Below are 20,954 nucleotides of genomic sequence, written 5' to 3' on the forward strand. Positions count from 1 at the left end.
TCCATAATACAAAAGTTTCAAAATGTGATCATTACCTGCCCAAGGTTCTTCTAGTGTCATACTCTAGGTTCTGTGCCGGTGGGGTGGTTTGATGAGATTGAGTGGACTGGAGTGCAGAGTACCGGTTTAAACTGGCACCACCACCACCAGACCGGGATAATTCTGATAGGAGACATAATGAACCAGCAGAAATTACATTTCAACCAGGACACAAGTATGACTAGTTCACCTGCATCACCAGTGTGTGTGTGACGGTTAGCCAAGCAGGCCTGAACCTCTGTGGCATATCTAAAGCTATAGCTTGTGTCTGAGGTCGAGCAGATGGTACATAGACAATACAGTACAACATTTAACCAACCTTTACTTGGCAGTGTCTTAAAAACTCCTGTTACTAGTTGCAGGTGGAACTCCAAAAACCAGAGAATATTCAGAAAAATATAAAATTCACTTTTTTGCATCCTTGCAATTTTAGCTGCTGAACTTCTCGCATTTCTTGACATCTTTGCAGGAAATATTCAATTTTAAGCGACGCCGCTGCAGCCACATATAGAAGATAACAGTGCTTCACACAGGACGACCAAAACAACTATCTACACAAATGCAAGAGGCACTCGGTACAGAAAGTGGATGAAGTCTGAGTATTTCCTCGTTATCGAAGTTCCACCAACAACTGGAAACGGACGTTTAAAAGACGCCGGTGCTTTCCAAATGGAGAATGAAGGAAGTGTCATCAAGTAAAGGTAGATTGAAAGAACGTCCCCGGTCCATAACCCATCCTATGCTAGAACCCTGTACAGAGTAAATGGATATATGTGTGTGCGCGTCCACGTGTGTGTGTTAACTATTTAACTGTACTAGAATGCTTAAAGGCCCCTAAAATGTTAAATATCGGTTATCGTATCGGCCAAAAATGTCACATCACTATCATTATAAAATACACTGCATTTCAAATAGTCAGCAATGATCTAATGAATTCAGGTATCGTCAGAAAGGTTAAGTTCTCATCTATTACAGTTAAATGATGTCTTAATGTGTTTCAGAGTCCATATGACCGATTCTGTTGGACCAAACCACAAATAGCGAGTTGAAACAGCCTGTTGTCAGAGAGGAAACAGTTATTTTCCATCTTTGTTGTTGTGAGTGGCAGGGGGAGGGCTTATTGTGCATAAATGGGAAGGTGCACAGTCACAGCAGAATGAGCGAAGGAGACGAGACCAAAAGACAACACGAGAACAGGATGTACAGTACAGAAGTGCTCATAAAAACGAGAAAAATAATAAACGTGATTATTGCGATACAGGCATTTGGAATATCGCGCTAAAATAAACAAAAAAATATTCTATACATCGCCCAGCCCTAATATGTCTCCTCACCGGAGTCACTGGCCTTGGCCCCTCCGCTGCTGCCCTTCATCCAGTTGAGTGAGGCTCGTGGTCCTAGTTGGATCTTCTCATCCATCTGAGGCTAAACAGGATGATAACAGACAGAAACAGTTTTCCATCCAATACTCATATCATGTGATCTGGGCCTACAACGCTATGATGACCAACAGTCTCCGAGGAGAATGGAGAGCTGCCTAATACATCATTGGTACTGACACACAGATGTGGGTTTATAACAGCTCTGTATGGCATGGGGAGCCATGCTCCAGTATGCAAGGCTGGGTGTGCTTGTACCCCAACTATCTGGCATTTGGACCTGTATCATTTCACCACTACATTTACATTTTAGTCATTTAGCAGAAGCTCTTATCCAGAGTGACTTACAGTTTGTGCATTCATCTTTAGATAGCTAGGTGAGACAACCACATATCACAGTCATAGGAGGCACATTTATTTTCCACAAAAAAAACTCAAATGGGAGTGTTAGGCTTTGTGTGTGTGTGTGTGTTTGGGGGGAGGGGTATTTTTAAAATACCTCTTTGAAGAGGTAGGGATTGGGACTATCAGTATAATTTGAGGACAGGGATGAAGAACCACAGGAATCCTGTGCGCGATGCGATGCCTAATGCAGTATATACATTACAACACAGTAGTTTAATCTACTATACTGAGCTGAAATAAAATATACTAGAAATGTTCCATACACACAAGGGTTTGCCTGGCTCCCCAGTGGGTGATGTGAAATCCATAGATTAAGGCTTAATGAATTTATTTAAATTGACTGATTTCCTTATATGAACTAAAACTCAGTAAAATTTTGAATGTTAAGTTGATATTTGTCCATAAAGACTTGTGCTTATAGACCAATGAGAACATAACTCTTGTCATCCAACTTCTACAGACTTGAAGGAACCAAACATAAATTATTGACAGATGCCATTTTGTAATTAAAATTGAGTACACTTAAAAACACCAGTGAACCTCCATGGTAAAACACCCAAACGAGTCAGTCAAAAGATGAGGTCTACAGGTGCTTTAGTGGCTGACCTTGGAGATCTTGGGGATCTTGGTGGGGTCGATTGTCCTGCTGTTCTTGGTCATGGGCACAGTGTTCCAGGTCTCGTCTCTCTGTTGCACACGCTGCTCCCTCTGCTGCTCCCTTTGCTGTTCTCTCTGCTGCTGTTGTTGCTCTGGAGGACAGAGGAAACACACACAGGAGGGATGACATGTCAACAGGTTTATTTAAGACAAATCAAATAGTGCTCCAGGTTTAAGAGAATACTGTGGGGTGAGTTGACAGATTGGATAGTAGGGGAACTTTCTGACCACTGTGGGCCACTGTAGTTTCTCCGTCTGCAGGCTATGGGGAGGGAATGCCAGTGTAGCTCTAAGCCTTAGAGGATGTAGCCCATGGGCCTGGCTGACCTGGCCTTCTCTTGGTGTCCTTGGAGAGCAGCTGCTGGTGCACCTTCCTCTGCTCCTCCTGCTCCTCAATCTTGGCCTCTTTGTGGATCTGCTCGATGGTCTTAGGGCCCTGGTCAGCTCTCCTGGACACCCAGTTGTGCTGTTGGAACGAGCAGTGTTAGACTTACGCAGGGAGTTTCCTCAGAGAGACAATCTGGTGTTTTTAATTACTGAACTGCGTACAACACAATTAGCCTACAGTCAAGGAGCCCCAATGGCACAGCAGTATTTTGTTGATGGCTATTCATGCAGAATTTTTTATTCTATGCTCAAATTTAACTGATTACAGTCTGTTGTTTTCTTCCTTAGAGTGAATTACTGGTCTGCTCAGGGAGCCCACGTGAAGAACTGAAAATTAGAATGTTTTCTCCTATTTATTGTAATAATAATTTTTTAAAAAGAACCCTCACTGGTGGGCTGAAATGAACAGACAGCACACAACCACAAGGCTTGAGTATGTACACACACACATACTTACCAATCGGAGGTCTATCACGTCCTGCAGCATAAACCGTATCCGAGACGATGTCTTCCGCTCCTTAACAATTTTCTCCATCTGGTTGAAATACTGATCCATGCGAGGCTATGACAAGAAAGAGAGAGATGAAGGGTCATTGCAAAGTGACGTATGAATACAAAATTCTCACTATTCCCTCCAGTGGACAGCCAGACACTCATGTCATTTCATTCCACTCCATTTTACAATTCAGGGTGATATAGTATTGCCTCAAAGTAAACTGAGCAGTTTGGGAGCAGGTACAACAAAAACCTTTTTTCTTAGCCTATAAAACACAGACTACTAAATGTGATTTCCTGTCTCAGTGTTAATCATGCCAGATATACACCATTACAGTATTTGTAAATATGAGGACCACAGAGTCGTAAAACTCTGGTAGAGCCCAAAGAGGGTGTACACTGGTACGCGTGTAGGAGTCTTTCCTTTGACCAGCAGCAGGTTAAAACAGGTCAGACAACAGCAGGTGCGAGGGAGCAGTGAGATGTCACCTCACCCATGTCCTCCCAGGCCTCCTCATACGACCAGCTGGAAGTCATTTAAGCTCCCTCCCCATTGCTCACCTTGGCCTTCTCAAAGTCCAGGTCCTTGCCGATGGTGGTGAGCAGCCTGCAAAGGCATTCCAGCGATTCCTCGTCATGGTTCTTCAGCAGCTTGACCACGCAGTCGTGCATGATGGCCTCTGTCAGCATCTTGAGCTTGAACAGCTCCCCGATGAACTTGATGTTACCTATGGAGCGCCGGCGGGCCTTGTCCTTGGCCTCCTCCAGCTCTAACCGTAGTCTCTCTTGATCACTGGACTAGAAAGGAAATGGAGAGTAGATTGTCAGAACAACAGCTAACAATGAGCCCCCACTAACTCTTCACAATACATCAGTCCCATACAATTCTCTGCTCTGTATTCCCCTACTACAAGGTGACAGACAGATTAGTGATCTGAGCAGTGTGTGTGTGGGGTTTAGGTACCTGTGCAGAGTCAAGTTCCTTCTGTTTCCTTTCAAAAACCACATCATCCACCTTGTCCCGCTCAAACTCCTTCTGACAACGGTTGAGCAGCAGTTTGCGGAAGTTCACTGTGGTTCCGGGTTTGTCCGTCATGGGCACTTTGAGCTGGAGAATAACAGAGGTAGTAACAAGCTATTTGGTTAGAGGTACAGAGATATAGGGGAAAGAGTAAAAAAAAAACAGAATTGAACGGAAGATGAGGTCTAGAAAGAGTGAAAGGGGGGCAGAAAAATATACCTTTAGGGACATTTTGCTGAATGTTTATGGGGCTTAAGAGGACCCATGTACAGTTCATATTTTGATGTTGACTAGCAGCATTCAGAGGAACCATAGATAATCATGTCCGAACAATAGTGAGCTGAACTTAACATACCGTGGTGAGGCAGCGACACATGTTCCCGTAGGCCACAGAGAAGCCGGGCTCGTCGATGGCCTTCTCAAAGACCAGGTCGATGACGCCCTTGAGGCGCTCCTCCGTGTCGATGGTGAGGTCTGTCACTTGCTTCATCAGCTGGTTGAACATCTGAGGCGTCAGTTTGTTGAGGATACTGCGCACCTTCCGGAAGAGCTCCTGGCACGGCAACAACATCCTCATCATTTATTGATGTGAGAATTCACTCACTTGATTTGATCTTCGGTCTTTTGACAACTCCTTGGTCACAATATTTTTGTTTCCTGTGTGGAGTCACTGCTGAAAAAACTCAACATCTTGTGCGTTTTTGATTTCACTGTGTGGGTGTGTCTGGGTGTCAGATGAAAGGTTTGGCTCCTCCTACCTGTGTTGTAATGACCTCAGGGTCATCTGATGGCCCCGCCCTCTTCATGCCGGGTTTCCAGGCATTCTCAGCCTTCTTCAGTTGCACCTCTTCATTCGCTGACACGTTCAGGATAATCTTCCTGGGCGGGGGCCGCCGGGCACCCCCCCCCATGTTCATCATCTGCTGGAGGAGACAGAACACCATGTCACTTCTACAGCTCGCCACCAACACCAAACACATCGCCAATACTTGTGTGCTGAAGTCTAATTCACAATTTTCCTTGAATGAGTATGACTTTGGGAAATGAGTCATCCCTAGTAAACAAACAAGATGCAAATCATTCCCCATGATTCATTTATCTCACTATGATACCAGTAATATTCTGTGAGTGTGTGTGCGAGCGAGAGCCAGAAAGAGAGCGTGAGTCCGTGAGCAAGAGAGAAGTAACAAAAATAAGAGACATTATTTGAGAAAGAGATTGGTGTTTGTGTCGGGAGGGGTAGTAATTACGTGAGCCTGGGAGTGAGTGTGACTCACTGCAGCTCCGCCGCGTCCTCCACTCATCTGTCTGCCAAAGTCAGCAAAGGCCGGTGTGAAGTCAGGGCCTCGGGAGATCACCCTGGATTCTACCGCCCGGGTTGGCAGCTTGTTTTGGTTTATCTGCAGAGAAACACAGGGAGAGAGAGCGATGGACAGTGAGACAGCTGACCAGCAGGGGGAGCAGTGATCCTTTAACACTGTGGGCCTAGCCATATGGGGAGAGCTGTGGCCTGGTCCAGAAACAACACCCTACTAGCCCTGATTCCCTAAGCACTTGTGGAGATCTGAAAGGACGATAGGTATAATCAATATGGTGAAAGTTTTACCAAGCCATTCAGAGGGTAAGGTAGGGGGGTACTACCATATTGCGTAGATCTATCACCTCAGATCTACATGAAGTGCCTGAGGTATGGGCTGGAATCGGGCCTACCACTGGGGCGAAAGAGACAGGTCAGACCCAGCTCCTTTCAGGTCCATCCCACTGTTGTTCACTGAGAGGTGGTGGATTCCCAATCCTAGTCTTAGTTCGCCATTGTGTATGCTGTTTTTTGTGTATCAGCTATGCATTTGATAAATTCTGTTTCACTAATTTTGTGACTGGCGCAGTGAGTGAAGTCAGAACCACATGTGGAAGGAGGACTGAAGGGAACATTGTGAGGGAAGGGGGATAACAACTCCAGCGCTCTCAGCTGTCGTTGACTTTCCTTAGTGCTCTCCTCTAGTGAACATTTTCTCAGGGAGAAAAATATGACTCCCAGGGACTGTACATCAATCGTTGCCAGTCTATTGCTCCTTTTCTGGGGCTGAATTATCAACACTGCCAAGTGTGACATAATAGCTATGTGATTTTAATCAAAACAGGATGTCTATGGGCTAGCCGCTATTGGCTCGGTCAGAGTGCAGTAGAGGGAGATGAACTTACCAGAAGCATATTATTTCATAATGAATAGCTATTTTTGTTTTTTAAATGACATTGGGCCATGTATTTACTAAAGGGATCAAATAAGGCTACTCACACTGTTTGCTCCATACAAATAATCCCTTCGCTTGAGAGCTTTTTTCAAAAGCAACTTACTTTGCTAACATCTTACACTATCCATTTATAGTCATGAATATTTATTGTGTGGTTTAGGGCCTTGCTCACAGCTAACTCATTCTGACCACTAGGTTGAAGCTCTGCTCAGCCCACTCTTCACACACCTTGTCCAGCACAACGTCACTGATCTGAGGCAGCCCGTCTGGCTTCTGTGTACAGGCAGCCATGAACTGAAAGCCCAGCAGGAAGTCCCGTTTGTATTGACGCTTCCCATTAGTCTCCAGATCTGAGGAAACAACAAGAGAGGTGAGGAAAACAGCCCTGCTCATTTCATACTGTGCAAAGGTTACTGTTGATAGTGAAAACTAAGCGAGAGACACTAATGAATAATAACCACCCCCTACCTTCCTGGAAGAGGTCTGGGGGTGCTCCTGTGGAGCCCTCATTGTCCCCAGGGGTGGCCCCGCTATCACTGCTCTCAGTCTCCGAGGTGTGTCCTGCTCCGTTCCTCATGGGCTCAGCCTCCCCGTTTTCCTCAGGGGCTGGGGGCCTCTCCTCTGCCTCCAGGGCTGAGGGAGCTGCTGAGGGTGGGGGAGAGGTGCTGCAGCTCCTGGCGGGTGGCAGGGCCTGGTCTCCAGCAGCCTCTTCCAAAGGCTTGAGCTCCTCCTGGGGGAGGGAGGGGAAGCAGAGGGGGTTAGATAGAGGGACAGAGCTGCCTTCAAAGAGTCGGCTGGGAACACTGATCATGATGGATAACTCCTTGCCAACGTACTCTGACGATAACACCACTTCAAGTCATTCATGTCTGTGTTCCACCGCCACACATGTGGAAACATTTTCCATTTGAACTATTCCCCATATAATCTCTCTCCCTCTCCCTTTTCTCCATCTACTCTGTTTATGCTTCCCCCCCTCCATCTCCTCCCCCTGTTCCCCCGCAGTGAGTGAATAAGAAGGGTTGTTGCTTACCTCAGTCTCCCTCTGTTGGGCATCTCCAACAGGACTCTCTTCATTTGGTTTCTTCCAGGTCTTTGGTGCATCAGGAGCAGCCTGACATCCTGCAGCGAAAACAATAGCAAAGACATTTTAAAGTCGGCTATATATTTACCCAAAATTGCACCCACAAAAAAAAAAAGATTCTATAACCGTGGACAGTCTTAGTTGTGTCCAGCAGCAACATTTAACAGTTTATATATAGTATACACGCAGGCATCCATGTGACATTCCCACGATCATCTGTACCCATGGTTATGTACATACCTGTAGTGGGACTCTTTCTGGAGAGGGCTTGTAGCTGTGGTTCAGGCTTGTTGTCTGGTGTTATGAATGCCTCTGTCCCTGCTTTGAGAGGGACGTCTTTAGTGTCGGCGGGCTTGCTGGCCTCCGCTGTGGCCTGCACTAGTGGTGGAAGGCCAGGGGGAGGTGCTGGAAAAGCAGGCGCAGGTTTGGAGGTCAGAGTGACTGGCACTACAGTGATGGGTGCGATAGAGTCCGTGACAGCAGGGGGGATCTCTGCTCTCACCTCACTGGGCACAGCCTCACTACAGTCTTCTCTGAAGGCCGGGGTTGAAGCCTGGGGCTGGGGTGGGGAGGGAGAGGGATCTAGGGGGGAGGGCTCCTGGGCCTGGGTGTCCAGCTCAGCCCCAGTGTCAGCATGGCCATTCAAAGCTTTTGGGGTTAGGGTGGGGGAAGCAGCCAGGGTGTGTGGGGCTTCTGGAAGAGGCTCCACTGTGTTTGGGGTCTGGGAATTAGTCATGGGAGGCAGGGTCTTGGGCTCAGCTGCAGAGGGAGTGGGAGTAGCAGGCTCCACTGCAGAGGGCTGCTCAATGGGGTTGGGGCTGGCAACAGGACGAGGGGCAGGGATGGGCGCCACCATCACTGGGGCAGGAGAGGGAAGCTCTTTTTCTACAGGGGGAGATGGGGCAGTTACAGGTGCACTGGCCTCTTGCCACGCCATAGAAGGTTCTGGTTGTCCAATCCCGGGAGAGGAAGGCTTCCGGATAACCGGCTCCAATTTTGGCTTATCATATACTGGAAAAGGCGAAGAGATAACACTGACATTAAATACAAAAGAGAAAATTATTTGTGCTATCTCTTTACTGAGTCAACGTCTTGCTCAGGGCTCTGCTCTCAGAGCAGAGCTGTATTGTGCCTGGAGGGTGGAGGGGTGAGGGTCAGACCTGGCCCTGGTTTGCTGTCTGCAGCCCCAGGCGTGGGCTGCTGCTGCTTGGGGGGCTCCAGGCTGTAGGCTGGGTGGGCCTGGCCTTGGCCCTGCTCCGGAGTCTGGCTGCCGCTCGGCTGCTGCTGCTGCGATTTGAGGTAGAAAATGTGAGGATAATGAGGGTGCGGCCATAAAAACTAGCAACATGGAAAGACAGCCAAATAAGCACAAACGAGCACAAAAATAGAATTAAGCGGAAACAAGGAAACCAGTGGGTATGGTTAGAAATATTGGCAACGGAAAAGACAGGGGAAGACAAGGAGAGACAGCAACCAAGGAAAGCAGGCAAAAAGGGGAAAGGAGAAGAGCGCAAGAGTAGGAGAGAATGACAGGGAAATGGAGGCACGTAAGGTAAAACAAAGCAACACAAAAAAGGGGAGTGTAAAAAGGACAAAAGACAGAAAGAGAGGAAAGACACACTGTTAACGTCCAAGGAGAGGACAAGAAGGAAGTGTCACAACAAAAGACTTCCCTCCACAAAATCCAGAACAAGAACTGTCATTTAAGATGATTGCCCCTTTCTATTAGAATGCATTCAGCAATGACTCCTTTCTTTTTGAATAAATAAGAACATCTTATTTCTGGATTCTTCATGGAGGGACAGAAAGCAGAAACGACATGTTCCATAAGAACATTTACTGTACCAGAAGAGAGGGAGGAGATACACTGATACATGTAGATAGGTACTAGTAGGTATAGATGTGTAAGCCATAGATCTGTGTCCAAGATTAACATGATAACCAACTATGACCAATGAAATACAGTGTGTTTAGGTCACTGTTGTAAAATAGGCATGCCTTCCTGTTACTCAAATTGAATAGCAAAGATTGTGAACCTAAGGCCAGGTTAGTGTGCTAGGTGCAGATCAGTGGGTCAGGGACAGTGGCTGAAGTCTATGTGGCTGGCTGTGTCTAACGCAGTATGGCAGAGGATGGATTAGACACAGACTGAGGAAAATGTTTCTGGTCTGGTGCATGGCTCTCTGTATGTTGTGGTGTCAAGGCCCTGGTGGTCTAGCCTAATTGCCCGCTCCCTCCTAACACCCAGCAGTTTGTCCTAAGCACAGGTTTAACACAGCCATGAATGAGAGGCTAATAGCTCAGCTCAGTTCAGTGGGTCAGTGGCACACCATGGCACCCTTTGTGTGTGTGTGTGTGTGTGTGTGTGTGTGTGTGTGTGTGTGAGAGAGCATTAAGCCTAAGAGCAGGAAGCATGAGAGTAGATGTGTACTTACCTGCGGAGGGGTGGGGGTGGAGGAGGGTCGTCCGACAGGGGGAGTTGGATTCCGGCTCCCTGTGCCCCCTGCCATGATCTCCTCTGTGATGTCCCTGCCTCCCTGATTGGGGTCACGGATACGGATCTGGGAGGACAATGACACAAAAGGAACGCCGTCTCACTAAAGCACCAGTGTCTCAGAGCAACCCTCCCCCAGCCATTTAAAACAGTGGAGCGCGTAATGTACAGGAGTACTGACTGAGTCTAAAGAAGCATTAATACATCTGTGACCAAACGTTTCAGACATTCTTATTAATCTTATGCAAATGGAGAGAAAAAGCTTAACACTTGACTTTTTACAATATCTAATTTCAGTTAAAGCCTTTAAAAGGGTTTCTGAAAAGATAATGTATTATCCAACTCCGGATTGAAGCCATTTTTTAAGTCATCGCCCTTCCGTCCTTGACTTTTCCAAAAGTATATTTAACACACGTACGTTGTTAGAATTTCGATATCACAAACATCATTTGTGTATTAAGCAGCTTTATGAAGCCATTTCCCCCCTCATTCATCGCCAGTCAGCCTGTGCAGCTGATGGCACATCAAACTACAGTTAATTGCCAAAATAAAGAAAACACCAACAAAAGTGTCTTAACAGCCACCAGAACAGCTTCAATGCACCTTGGCATAGATTCTACAAGTGTCGGGAACTCTATTGGAGGGATGCAACACCATTCTTGCGCGAGAAATTCGATCATTTGGTGTTTTGTTGAAAGTGGTGGAAAACGCAGTCCCAGCCGCTGCTCCAGAATCTCTCATAAGTGTTCAATCCTCCCAACTGTCACATGCAGGTAAGACGTTTTGATTTATATAAAATGTGCAACCCAAGCAGGGATGGTGTTAGACAGGTGATGAGCTATGCCTGGTTTTCTCCAGACATAGAGCATAGCATTCTCATCAGACCACAGAATGTTTTGCCACTCTGCCATAAAGCCCAGATTGGTGAAGTACTGTAGAGACTGTTGTCCTTCTGGCAGGTTCCTTCATCTCAGTCAATGAACTCTATAGTTCTGTCATTGGGTTCTTGGTCACCTCCCTGATCAAGGTCCTTCTTGCCAGGTTGCTCAGATTGGTCGGACGGCCAGCTCTCGAATATGGGTAGTTACATTTTTTGTTAATTTCCCAATGATTGAGACCACTGTGCTCTTGGAAACTTTCAACACTCTCAAAATTGTTTTAACACCCTTCCCAAGATATGCCTCAAGTCAATTCTCTCTCCCAGATCTACGAACAGATCCTTGGACTTCATGGTATAGTTTCGGCTCTGATGCACTGTCAACTGTGGCACCTTATATAGACAGGTGGGTCCAGCTTTCTGGTGTTAAAGAGCTAGATTAAGGCCTGGCATACATTAAGGCTAGGGCTCCCGAGTGGCGCAGCAGTCGAAGGCACTGCAACTTAGTGCTAAAGACGTCACTACAGTCCCTGGTTCGAATCCAGGCTGAATCACATCTGGCCGTGATTGGGAGTCCCGTAGGGAGGCGCACAATTGGCCTAGCGTCGTCCGGGTTTGGCCGTGGTAGGCCCTCACTGTAAATAAGAATTTTTTCTTAATGGACTTGCCTAGTTAAATAAAACAATTCAAACAAACCCTGCTTCTACACAGAAAAACCCTACTGGCAAGCTAGATCTAAATTAAACCATGTCATCCCTCATATACCTTCTCTGTAAAATAAATATTCTGTTTCAAAATGCAAGTTAAAGGGGCTCATGGATCCAGACACGTCTCTTCATCAGGGATCATTTATCATTTCCTCTCACAGTATGCATGTGGAAACAGAAGATCTGGTGCCTAACTGAGCACAGATGGCCTACGCTAGTGTATATCCATCCGTATGTGTAATGCTTACATACATAGTGAGCGTGTGATGTCTGTGTTGAGATGGCAGCTTGCTGAGATACTCACTGGTTTCTTCTCACGCTTGGCTGGTGGAGGTTGCTGCGGTGTAGGCACTATGATGGGGGGTGAGGGGGGGTACACCTGCTGTCCTGGATAGAATTGAGGTCCGGGAGCTGAGTCAGGAAGGAGGAAGAAAAGCTGAGTATAGTGTGTGTCACTCTCTGTGTGTGTAGCTGAGGAACAAACTGAGTTGATGGGGTCTGTACAAGAAGATAATTGCGCTAGAAAGGACAGATGTGTGCTTTGTGGAAGGAGACAGCTATTTTAAATCAGACTGGTGGGGTTTGAAGTGGTGTGTGTGTGTGTGTGTGTGTGTGTTTGGCGGAGACTCACCATACTGAGCAGGGTACTCCCCCGGCCCAGGGCCAGGATAGAAGGTGCCAGACCCCGGCGGCTGCACTGAAAACGGCTGGGGCGGCCCCACATAGGGCGTACTGTGGCGATACTGTAGAGGGAGAAATAGAGGGCATAGAAGAAAGGGTTAAAAGCTGCGTGGGGGAAGTGGTAGAGGAATGCCTACTGGAGAGCAGCAGCAGCCTGGTCAGTCAGTCCCACCTGTGGGATGTAGTACTGGGCAGCCTGTGGGGAGGGGAAGGGCATGGGGGCCATCATCATCATGGTGGGCTGGTTGGGGGGGTATACCGCCGCTGTGGGGTTCTGAGAGCCGGGCCGCAGAGATGAAGTGTTGGTGGGGATGGTTGGCCGCGCTGTCTGCATCTGAGCCCTCTGGAAAAACTGAGAGGCGAGAGACACACACACAGAGATCGATATTACATGTGAGAGAACTTAGTCCCAGAGAAGCTAGAGAGGATCCACAACTTTCCCAACAGCAGTCTAATCTCTTCATGTGTGTCCTGTGCAGTCTCATTTCAGCTTTGTGGACGCAGGAGCTCAGAGAGATTAAGCCAAGGAGACCTCAGAGACAGAGAGCATTATCTCGGAGGACCAGGTGGATGGCACTTCCACTCCATTGCGCTCAAACAGCACACATTTCCCCAAGCAGCATAAACAAACCCACAGGACACAGGCCTGCAGGGTGAGTCCTGACTCCTCCAGCTGGGTTCCCTCTGCCCTCATCAGAGAGAGATCAAGGTTGTGAAAGGTCTCAGAACACAGCGGTCTACCAGCAGCCTCCGCCACCCAACCTGCTGTGCTGTTACAACAGGGCTTAGAGAGCACGGTTCCATGCTGCCAGAGTCAACCACCAACCAGCGCACAGCAACACCCTGTACCTACCACACATGCTGTTACACGCCACACACGCTGACTTTATATGCAACCACATTAGTTTACAATGCAGTGTGCACAAATTTGTAAAGTGCTCATGTTTATGCTATATAGTAGCGGTTCCCAAACTATGGGTCACTAGTAATTGTGTCTCCCTCTGCCATATGGACGCAATGTATCATATACAGAAAGCAACTGGCAGCAAAAAATATCCACAAAGACATACTGCAGCAACTCCGATTGTAAAATACATCAAACCACATTGACTGCGTGCACGCCTGTTCGCAAACTGTGTGGAGATATGGGATCAGAGCATGACAATTTGCTATTTCACACCGAGGCTTGGTGGTTATCAACGGGGAGAATATTGGAAAGATTTTTCTAAATGAGAAACGAACTGGATGTAAAAAAAAAAAAGATAAAAAAGAAGAAAAAAAAGAAGTCTTTCTTTGTGATGAAAAGAAAATGGTGTCTCCTTGCCGATGTAACAGACATGGGCTATTTTGAAAACTTAATGCAAGCATGCAGGGGAAATACAAAAACGTGCTACAGATGTGTATTCAGAGGAAATATTTCTTACGCATAAGCGAAACCATGCCCCCTTTCCTTGGCTGTGGAAGTTTCTAACAGACAACAGCAGAAGTGAGTGTCCCACAGGAGTGGCAACTGCTCACCTCCAACGCTTTGAAGAGCACTTTGGGACCTACTTCCCGGACTTGGACATGACGTTTGACTGGGTGTAAAATCCGTTTGACTGTGATCCTGGCTCAGTCAGCATGCCAGCAAGTCAAATCACAGCTGATTGAGCTGTCATGTGACTGAATGCTGCAGACAACGCATTCACAGGTCATTAGAGGAGTTTTGGTTCCTGACTCAAAAGGGAATACCTTGCCATTTCCCCCCGAGCATTAAAACTCATGGTACCCTTCGCCAGCTCATATCTGTGTGAAGCTGGATTCTGTGATCCCGTCTGAATTCAAATAAAATATTGATCCAGGACAGCAGATATGAGGTGCGTACTGTCGACCACGTACCCTGACTTTGAGAAGCTCCGACGTGACATGCATCAAGCACACCCATCTCATTAGTGGTGGTGAAATAAGAGAATCAGAAATGATGTCAGACTGATTTGCAATTGACTGCCATAGCTAGCCAGCCCCCCCCCCAGCCATTGTTCATTTCAACAACAAAACATTTACATGGTTGGGGTCATGAGAATTTTCAAATTGGATCATGGGCCAAAAATTTGGGAACTCTTGCTACATAACTGGTGCCATAATGTATTATAGGGCTGTTCTGTGTTGTTCTGTTAAATGAAGTGAGGTTTTATTTACAATGTGGAAACAGAGCTCTTCTTCATGCGTCATAAAACACAGAATCATAAAAAATGTTCTCATGACTGCAGAAGTTATGTTTGCAGGAAACTAAATATCACAATCAATTGGGTGCTCAGTGCTGCCAAGCTTTTTCTGGGGAGCTCATAAAATGTTATGCAGCAATCAATGTACTCCAAGCAAGATGAAAGACTCCACACAACAGCTGTGGCCTACATCCTAATGACTAGAGCTCAAGGTTACCACAAGCAGTTAACTCGGGTTCAATAATTCTTCAGCGATCAGATACCCTGAAGTATACACAATCTTTATTTAAAATGCAGTTCATTTCATAAAAATGAAAAACACTTTTGGAAAGAAGAAGTTAACAGTTCTAATATTCTGCATGCTGTTCATCCAAACTAAGCAAACATGGGAGATTAAGAATGGTGAAGAAGAATGAAGGGAAATGATTGAATGATTTCAAAAAGACGTAGGTTAAAAAGAGAGAAAATTAGTGAGTGTGGTGTTCAGGCAGTATTATATTGTTATGTTGGAGGGAGAGAGAGGGGTTTTCTACTGAGCATACTTTAGTTAAGATGATGGCCACTGGAGGGCTCTGGGGTTAGAGGTTAAAGGTAAAGGGTTAGGACCGGTGGGGTTGTTCCTCATGCCATGCATCTGCAGAGAGTTCTGACAAGAGTCATTATTACCTGGATGGGCCTGAATCCTCCCTTGAGTATTGAAGCAGGAAAGAGAGAAAAGCCAAATGGGAGACTGCACTGATGAGTGTGGAGCCCAACACGAACACAGTGAGCGGGCAATCATTCACAACACACTCGGGTTGGGCAATATTTGGGGAGACCTCTCCTACGATATGCTACTCCAAATATCGCGATATTCGATATAGTTTTGCGCAGTTAATGACTAGACAATTCTAGACTATGCAATTGTTGTGCTTATTTAGATATTATAGTCGCAGTGTAATTAAATAACCTTATTATGATGAAACTTCATTTTCAACTGCTCCATTTTGATTTGTAAAGTTCACATAGAGTATTGTCTTGCACCTCACGACATATCGTCTTGCACGTCACAATATCGTCAATATCAAATATCACGATATTCGTTTTATATATTGGCCCAACCCTTCAACACACACAAATACACAAGGGTATATATCATGAGGCTTTCCGCCTGTCACAATATTGTGCAGCCTGTGGGCCCTTTTGCAGGTTGAGCTGTTCTCAGTCCCAGCGTGGAGCCGGCTGTATTCCCACAGAGGTGACTTAGCAACACAGACGGAGACTGTGAGTCTGCACCACCCTCTGGAGGGAGTTATGTGACATCACAGAGCTCTGTCTATCTAGCTGCTACCATTCACCAAGGACTAAACTCAGCCAGGCTCACTGGTGGTGTCATCACAGTGGTATTCCTAACACCTCGGGGTACAGACAGAGGGCGGGAGTCTGAGTCAGTCCTGATTGGAACGCTCTTCTCTCACCTTTCACTTTGCTTTTCTCTGGCAACATGCACGGTAGAATAATTAAGACTTTGCTCCACTTTGGCAGTCAGACATGAGCTTGTTGTTAGTATCAGGGAACACCAACAATGCTAGCTCTGCTCATTTCAAACAGAGTATAAAGTTATGGAATCAACTGCTTAAATTAAATCTTAACTCAAAATGTTAATATGATGCTTATATCTGGCTGACATTTGAACTCTTACTGGAAACATGCTGCTCACAGGTTTCTGCTGCTGCTCAACTGCTCACAGTAAACACGCTCAAAAACAAAAAACGTATTATTTTTGATGTCTACACTGGACGTATAGGCTACAACTAACATTGTCAAATCAAAAAACAACTATCCTTTGTCTGACCTCTTGGTTTGCAGCCCAGTGAAAGACTGAAGCAGTGAAAGACTGAAGTTGCTTTCGCAATGAGAAATCAAGATAACATGGAGAGGGTCGGCTGACGTCAGCAGGCTGAATAAAGAGAGGTTTTCGGCAGATGAATGAATTTCCAGATCACTATGTTGCCCCCTTTGTGCGGGGGCGATTGCAACTTATGTCAGAGACGAGGCTCATTTTCTCTGGATGTATAATAGCCCTTTTGTTCTGCTTCATCTGCTTTCCAACTCCACTTCCGTGGCGGCACAAGAGAGGCCAGCACCAGGACAGAGCAGAGCCCGTATGTGACAGTGCATGTACTGTGTACTCTGTGCCAGTAAACAGTTCAGATTCTGACACACTGAGCCTGACTGACCTAGGAGGCTGCCTATTAATAGTCGGTCAAAATGGTCAACACAGAATCATCCAGAAGGATGTTGGACAACAAGTTATGGATGGGGTGGGGTGGGGGGTGCCTGTCTGCCTGTGTGACCCAGTGTCTTCAAAGGGCATCTGATTCTCATTACGACAGAGTAATAAACTATTTCAACAGGGAGGCGCTGGGGGATTCTCGTCTCTGTGCCCAGGCTCATCTCAGCAGTCACATAGTTATGTTCAATCACACACAATCAAAAACACAAACAATTCAAACAAAACAACATGCAATCATATTTATACAAAACAATTATTCATCAGATAATCTAAAACACAAATTGACTCGGAATAACCCTTTCAAAAAGGATAAGCATCGAGAACATTGTGTATGCCAATGTCCGATAAACATCTGAGCAACAGGGCATTAGATGTTCCTAAAATGCTGGAGCAGTGCCATCAGCACCACACTTGTTAACACCAAGTCTGACCAACAGTTTGACAAGCAAGTCCACAACAATGCAACATGAGAAGAGAGTCATCACTATAGTATGGTAAACATCTAGCATCGTTGTCTGACTGGCAGTCAGGCAACTGTCATCTTAGATATGCCTTTAACGACTATGTGGAAAAAATCTCAGACAATGGCTGTTGACAAACAAATCACTGTTGTGTGCCTGGGTGGAAAGCAGGCTGAAGGGGAGACATTATCATTAACTTAGGGGACACATTTCTGTATAAACGGGGCCAATTTCCACTGAGAGCAGAAGCTCTTTGCCGACCAATAACAGTGGTGTGATGATGTGCACAAAGCAGCTCTAGCTGAGGGAGCAGAAGGGAGAGGACAGAGGAAATGGGGTTTAATACCTGATGGTGGGTTGGTCGAGGGCCCGTCGCAAACTGATTGGGTAGAGAGTGTGAGGTCCGGCAGAAAGAGATAGGGTAGCGATGTCAAAGCAGAGACAGGAAGAGAGTGATAGAGAGAGAGAGAGATACAGAGAGACAAGATGAGCAATGAGGGGCACACTGAGGCATGGTAATACAAAACCACAGAGAGAGCAGTGGAGCTGCCACGTTGTCATGTTTACTGCCATTAGAGGAGATGATGCAGACCTGGTGGTTCCATATGACAGGGGGGCTGGGGCTGGGGCTGGGCATGGATGACTACATTGAAAGTGCAGATAGAACAGTAAAGTACTTTAAGTATATCATCTTGAAGTCATGGGCATACTGAATCCACACATTATGAATGGGTGACATTTTAACATTAGGTAACACACAATTATCACACTAAACTTGAACGGCTATCTACAACTTTTAGATAACTCAAAGACTGGAAAGCATCACAGACGTCCAAGTGTGTACAGGACTGCCTGGCAGACACATCAGGGCTAATCATTACTGAACAATCACTACCTCCGATGACATTGTACCCCTCTAGGCCAATCAAAATGTCTGGATTTCCAAAAGCACAGCAGTCATAATACATACGCATGACACAGAGAAAGCGGGCACTTACCGGGCGACTCTGTGGTTGTGCATTCATTTGCTGGGTCTGAGGAGAATACACTAGAGGTGTGGAGCCAGCATTCTGTCCAGTGGTGTATGGAGACTGTCATAGGGGGAGGGACAGCGGCGTGAACGTAGGAGAGAGAGGGATAGAGAGGGGGATGTATGAAGGACAAAGAGAAAGGGGGATAAACGGAAATGGTGGTTAAGAACAGGTCGAGGAGAGATTTGATGAATTACAGCAGTTTGAACATCTTACCTGGGTCAAAATCATTTAGACCAACCAAACTGTTGCTCTCCTCACCAATTAAGAATAATGGACAGAGTGTGTGTTAGCATGGTAATCTAGTGTAGTAGTTTAGTGAAACACCATTGTCTTACGTCATATAGATTGGTGCAGAAGGCCATTGGGCTATATGATGACTTGCAAACACTCATGGGATAGATTTTTTAAAGTATTTTGTCTACAATACGCAGTCATAACATAAAAAAATGTTACCAAGGTGACATTGTCTACTGAACCTCCATCCTCAGAGTCAAAAATCAGTCAAAAATCTGCAGCTAATTTTTATGTTTTCATCACGAGCAAGTCTTAACTACCTAATTATATATCTAGCTAATAAGTATTGTGGTTGTAGAATCAGTATTATAAATTGCTTGCTAGCTAAGCTAGTTTGCTTGCTAGCTAAGGCAGTGAGTCTCATCAATCCATACAAAACGAAAGCGATGTTAACCCAGCGCCAGTAAACACACTCAATGCTTAATAAATACTCCCTCAAGGTAGCTAGCTAGTGTAGTACAATTATATCTAATAGCACAATGAATATGTTTTCATGATAAGAGTCAAATACATACTTCGGTGCAGTACAACTTCAGCAGCAAACTGGTAAACTAGCTACGGTAATGGCCATTCCAACTAGCACTAGCTAGCTGCTAACAAGTTTGCTCCGCTGATCGACTATAGCTCAGCGTTCAACTGCTCTCAAAGCTCATCACTAAGCTAAGAACCCTGGGACAAATACACCTCCCTCTGCAACTGAATCCTGGACACATCTACCAGGCTGATCCACAACACAGGGGGGCCTCAGGGGCCCCCTCCTGAACTCCCTGTTCACCCATGACTCTATGGCCAAGCAAGACTCCAACGCCATCATTAAGTTTGCCGACTACACAACGGTGAAAGGCCTGATCACCAACACTGACGACGAGACAGCCTATAGGGAGGAGGTCAGAGAGCTGGCAGTGTGGTGCCAGGACAACAACCTCTCCCTCAACATGATCAAGACAAAGGAGATGGTCGTGGACTACAGGAAAAGGAGGGCCGAGCACGCCTTCATTCTCATCGACGGGGCTGTAGTGGAGCAGGTCGAGAGCTTCAAGTTCCTTGGTGTCCACAACACCAACAAACTATCATGGTCCAAACACACCAAGACAGTCATGAAGAGGGTACAACAAAGCCTATTCCTACCCAGAGCGCAAAGTCTAGGTCCAAAAGGCTCCTTAACAGCTTAACAGACTATTTGCATTGACCCCCCGCTCCTCCCTTTAAATTTATTTGTATTTTTTAAATGCTGTTGCTACTCGCTGTTTATCATCTATGCATAGTCACTATCCCCCTACCTACATGTACAAATTACCTCGACTAACCTGTACCCCCGCACATTGACTCAGCACTGGTACCCCCTGTAAATATAGCCTCGTTACTGTTATTTTACTGTGCTACTTCTTTCCCCTTTATTTATAAAATAAAAAATGTCTTAACTGCATTATGGGTTAAGGGCTCGTAGGTAAGCATCGCACGCTATGGTCTACACATGTTGTATTCGGCGCATGTGAGAAATAAAAATGTCATGAATATTTATGAGTCTCGGCATAATCCGTTGGGTGATTGGTTGAGCCTTCTTGAGTGTGTGTGACGTCACACAGATGCTTTACAAAGAGCCGTGGTGTGGCTATATAGTTGGGATAATTCAAGTTGTGCCACCGGCTGCAGACACTATTAATAGGCCAGAAAGAGCAGCTGAACACAGTGGGATATGGGAACCCTTTCATCACACACACACTTTATGCAAAGGCTGACTCATTCTGGAATCGACAATAAGTGTTTTTGTTTGTTTGTGTGTGCGTGCACTTCAAGGCAGTAGGAGAAACTAGCAAATCCCAGGAGCAGCAATGTAATTGACTTGCTGTACCAGTGACTAATACATTAACCCTTTAGCAGGCTCTTGTGGAGAGCAGAGAGAACTCGCCGCAGCAGTTTAGAAGTTGCTGATGTCCTGTGGAACTCTATCATTAAAACAAATGTCCTTCTCTTGGACTATTTATTGACAGGCAGCACACAGGATATACAGAAATACAAAAACACTATTTGACCAATCAACAGGCCACTGTGCATTTAATTCATTAAGAAATTAATGCAAACAAAGCATGCAGCAACAGGCATCTTGATAAAGATGTTACAGAAAAACAGGAGGAGAAAGAATGAGAGATAGAGAGCGAGAGACAAAAATAAAAACAGACAGACCAAAAGGTCATATGCAGAGAGGAT

The 20,954-nt window shown here is 45.9% G+C and overlaps 1 protein-coding gene across 14 annotated transcripts in view; it reads right to left on the bottom strand.

Annotated features, from left to right (window-relative positions):
* Positions 1–20,954, bottom strand: part of LOC139413444 (eukaryotic translation initiation factor 4 gamma 3-like) — a 74,956-nt gene that overhangs the window by 3,847 nt on the left and 50,155 nt on the right. For 5 of the 14 annotated variants that reach the window (XM_071160855.1, XM_071160845.1, XM_071160850.1 and 2 more), the window contains 23 exons: positions 18,417–18,509; positions 18,011–18,061; positions 17,765–17,797; positions 15,349–15,369; positions 12,651–12,830; positions 12,429–12,540; positions 12,102–12,208; positions 10,155–10,289; positions 8,880–9,006; positions 7,960–8,730; positions 7,669–7,757; positions 7,104–7,365; positions 6,864–6,985; positions 5,634–5,783; positions 5,142–5,306; positions 4,739–4,936; positions 4,327–4,470; positions 3,924–4,160; positions 3,325–3,429; positions 2,808–2,946; positions 2,430–2,572; positions 1,374–1,464; positions 36–162 (listed from right to left, as the gene is read on the bottom strand). In XM_071160855.1, coding sequence (XP_071016956.1) covers positions 36–162; positions 1,374–1,464; positions 2,430–2,572; positions 2,808–2,946; positions 3,325–3,429; positions 3,924–4,160; positions 4,327–4,470; positions 4,739–4,936; positions 5,142–5,306; positions 5,634–5,783; positions 6,864–6,985; positions 7,104–7,365; positions 7,669–7,757; positions 7,960–8,730; positions 8,880–9,006; positions 10,155–10,289; positions 12,102–12,208; positions 12,429–12,540; positions 12,651–12,830; positions 15,349–15,369; positions 17,765–17,797; positions 18,011–18,061; positions 18,417–18,509 — 3,602 coding nt within the window. The remainder of the gene's footprint in view (positions 1–35; positions 163–1,373; positions 1,465–2,429; positions 2,573–2,807; positions 2,947–3,324; positions 3,430–3,923; positions 4,161–4,326; positions 4,471–4,738; positions 4,937–5,141; positions 5,307–5,633; positions 5,784–6,863; positions 6,986–7,103; positions 7,366–7,668; positions 7,758–7,959; positions 8,731–8,879; positions 9,007–10,154; positions 10,290–12,101; positions 12,209–12,428; positions 12,541–12,650; positions 12,831–15,348; positions 15,370–17,764; positions 17,798–18,010; positions 18,062–18,416; positions 18,510–20,954) is intronic. The other 9 variants (XM_071160856.1, XM_071160848.1, XM_071160849.1 and 6 more) reach the window with 7 other exon arrangements.

The sequence above is a fragment of the Oncorhynchus clarkii genome, chromosome 7 (genome assembly GCF_045791955.1).
Source record: "Oncorhynchus clarkii lewisi isolate Uvic-CL-2024 chromosome 7, UVic_Ocla_1.0, whole genome shotgun sequence".
In the NCBI taxonomy this organism is placed as follows: Eukaryota; Metazoa; Chordata; class Actinopteri; order Salmoniformes; family Salmonidae; genus Oncorhynchus; species Oncorhynchus clarkii.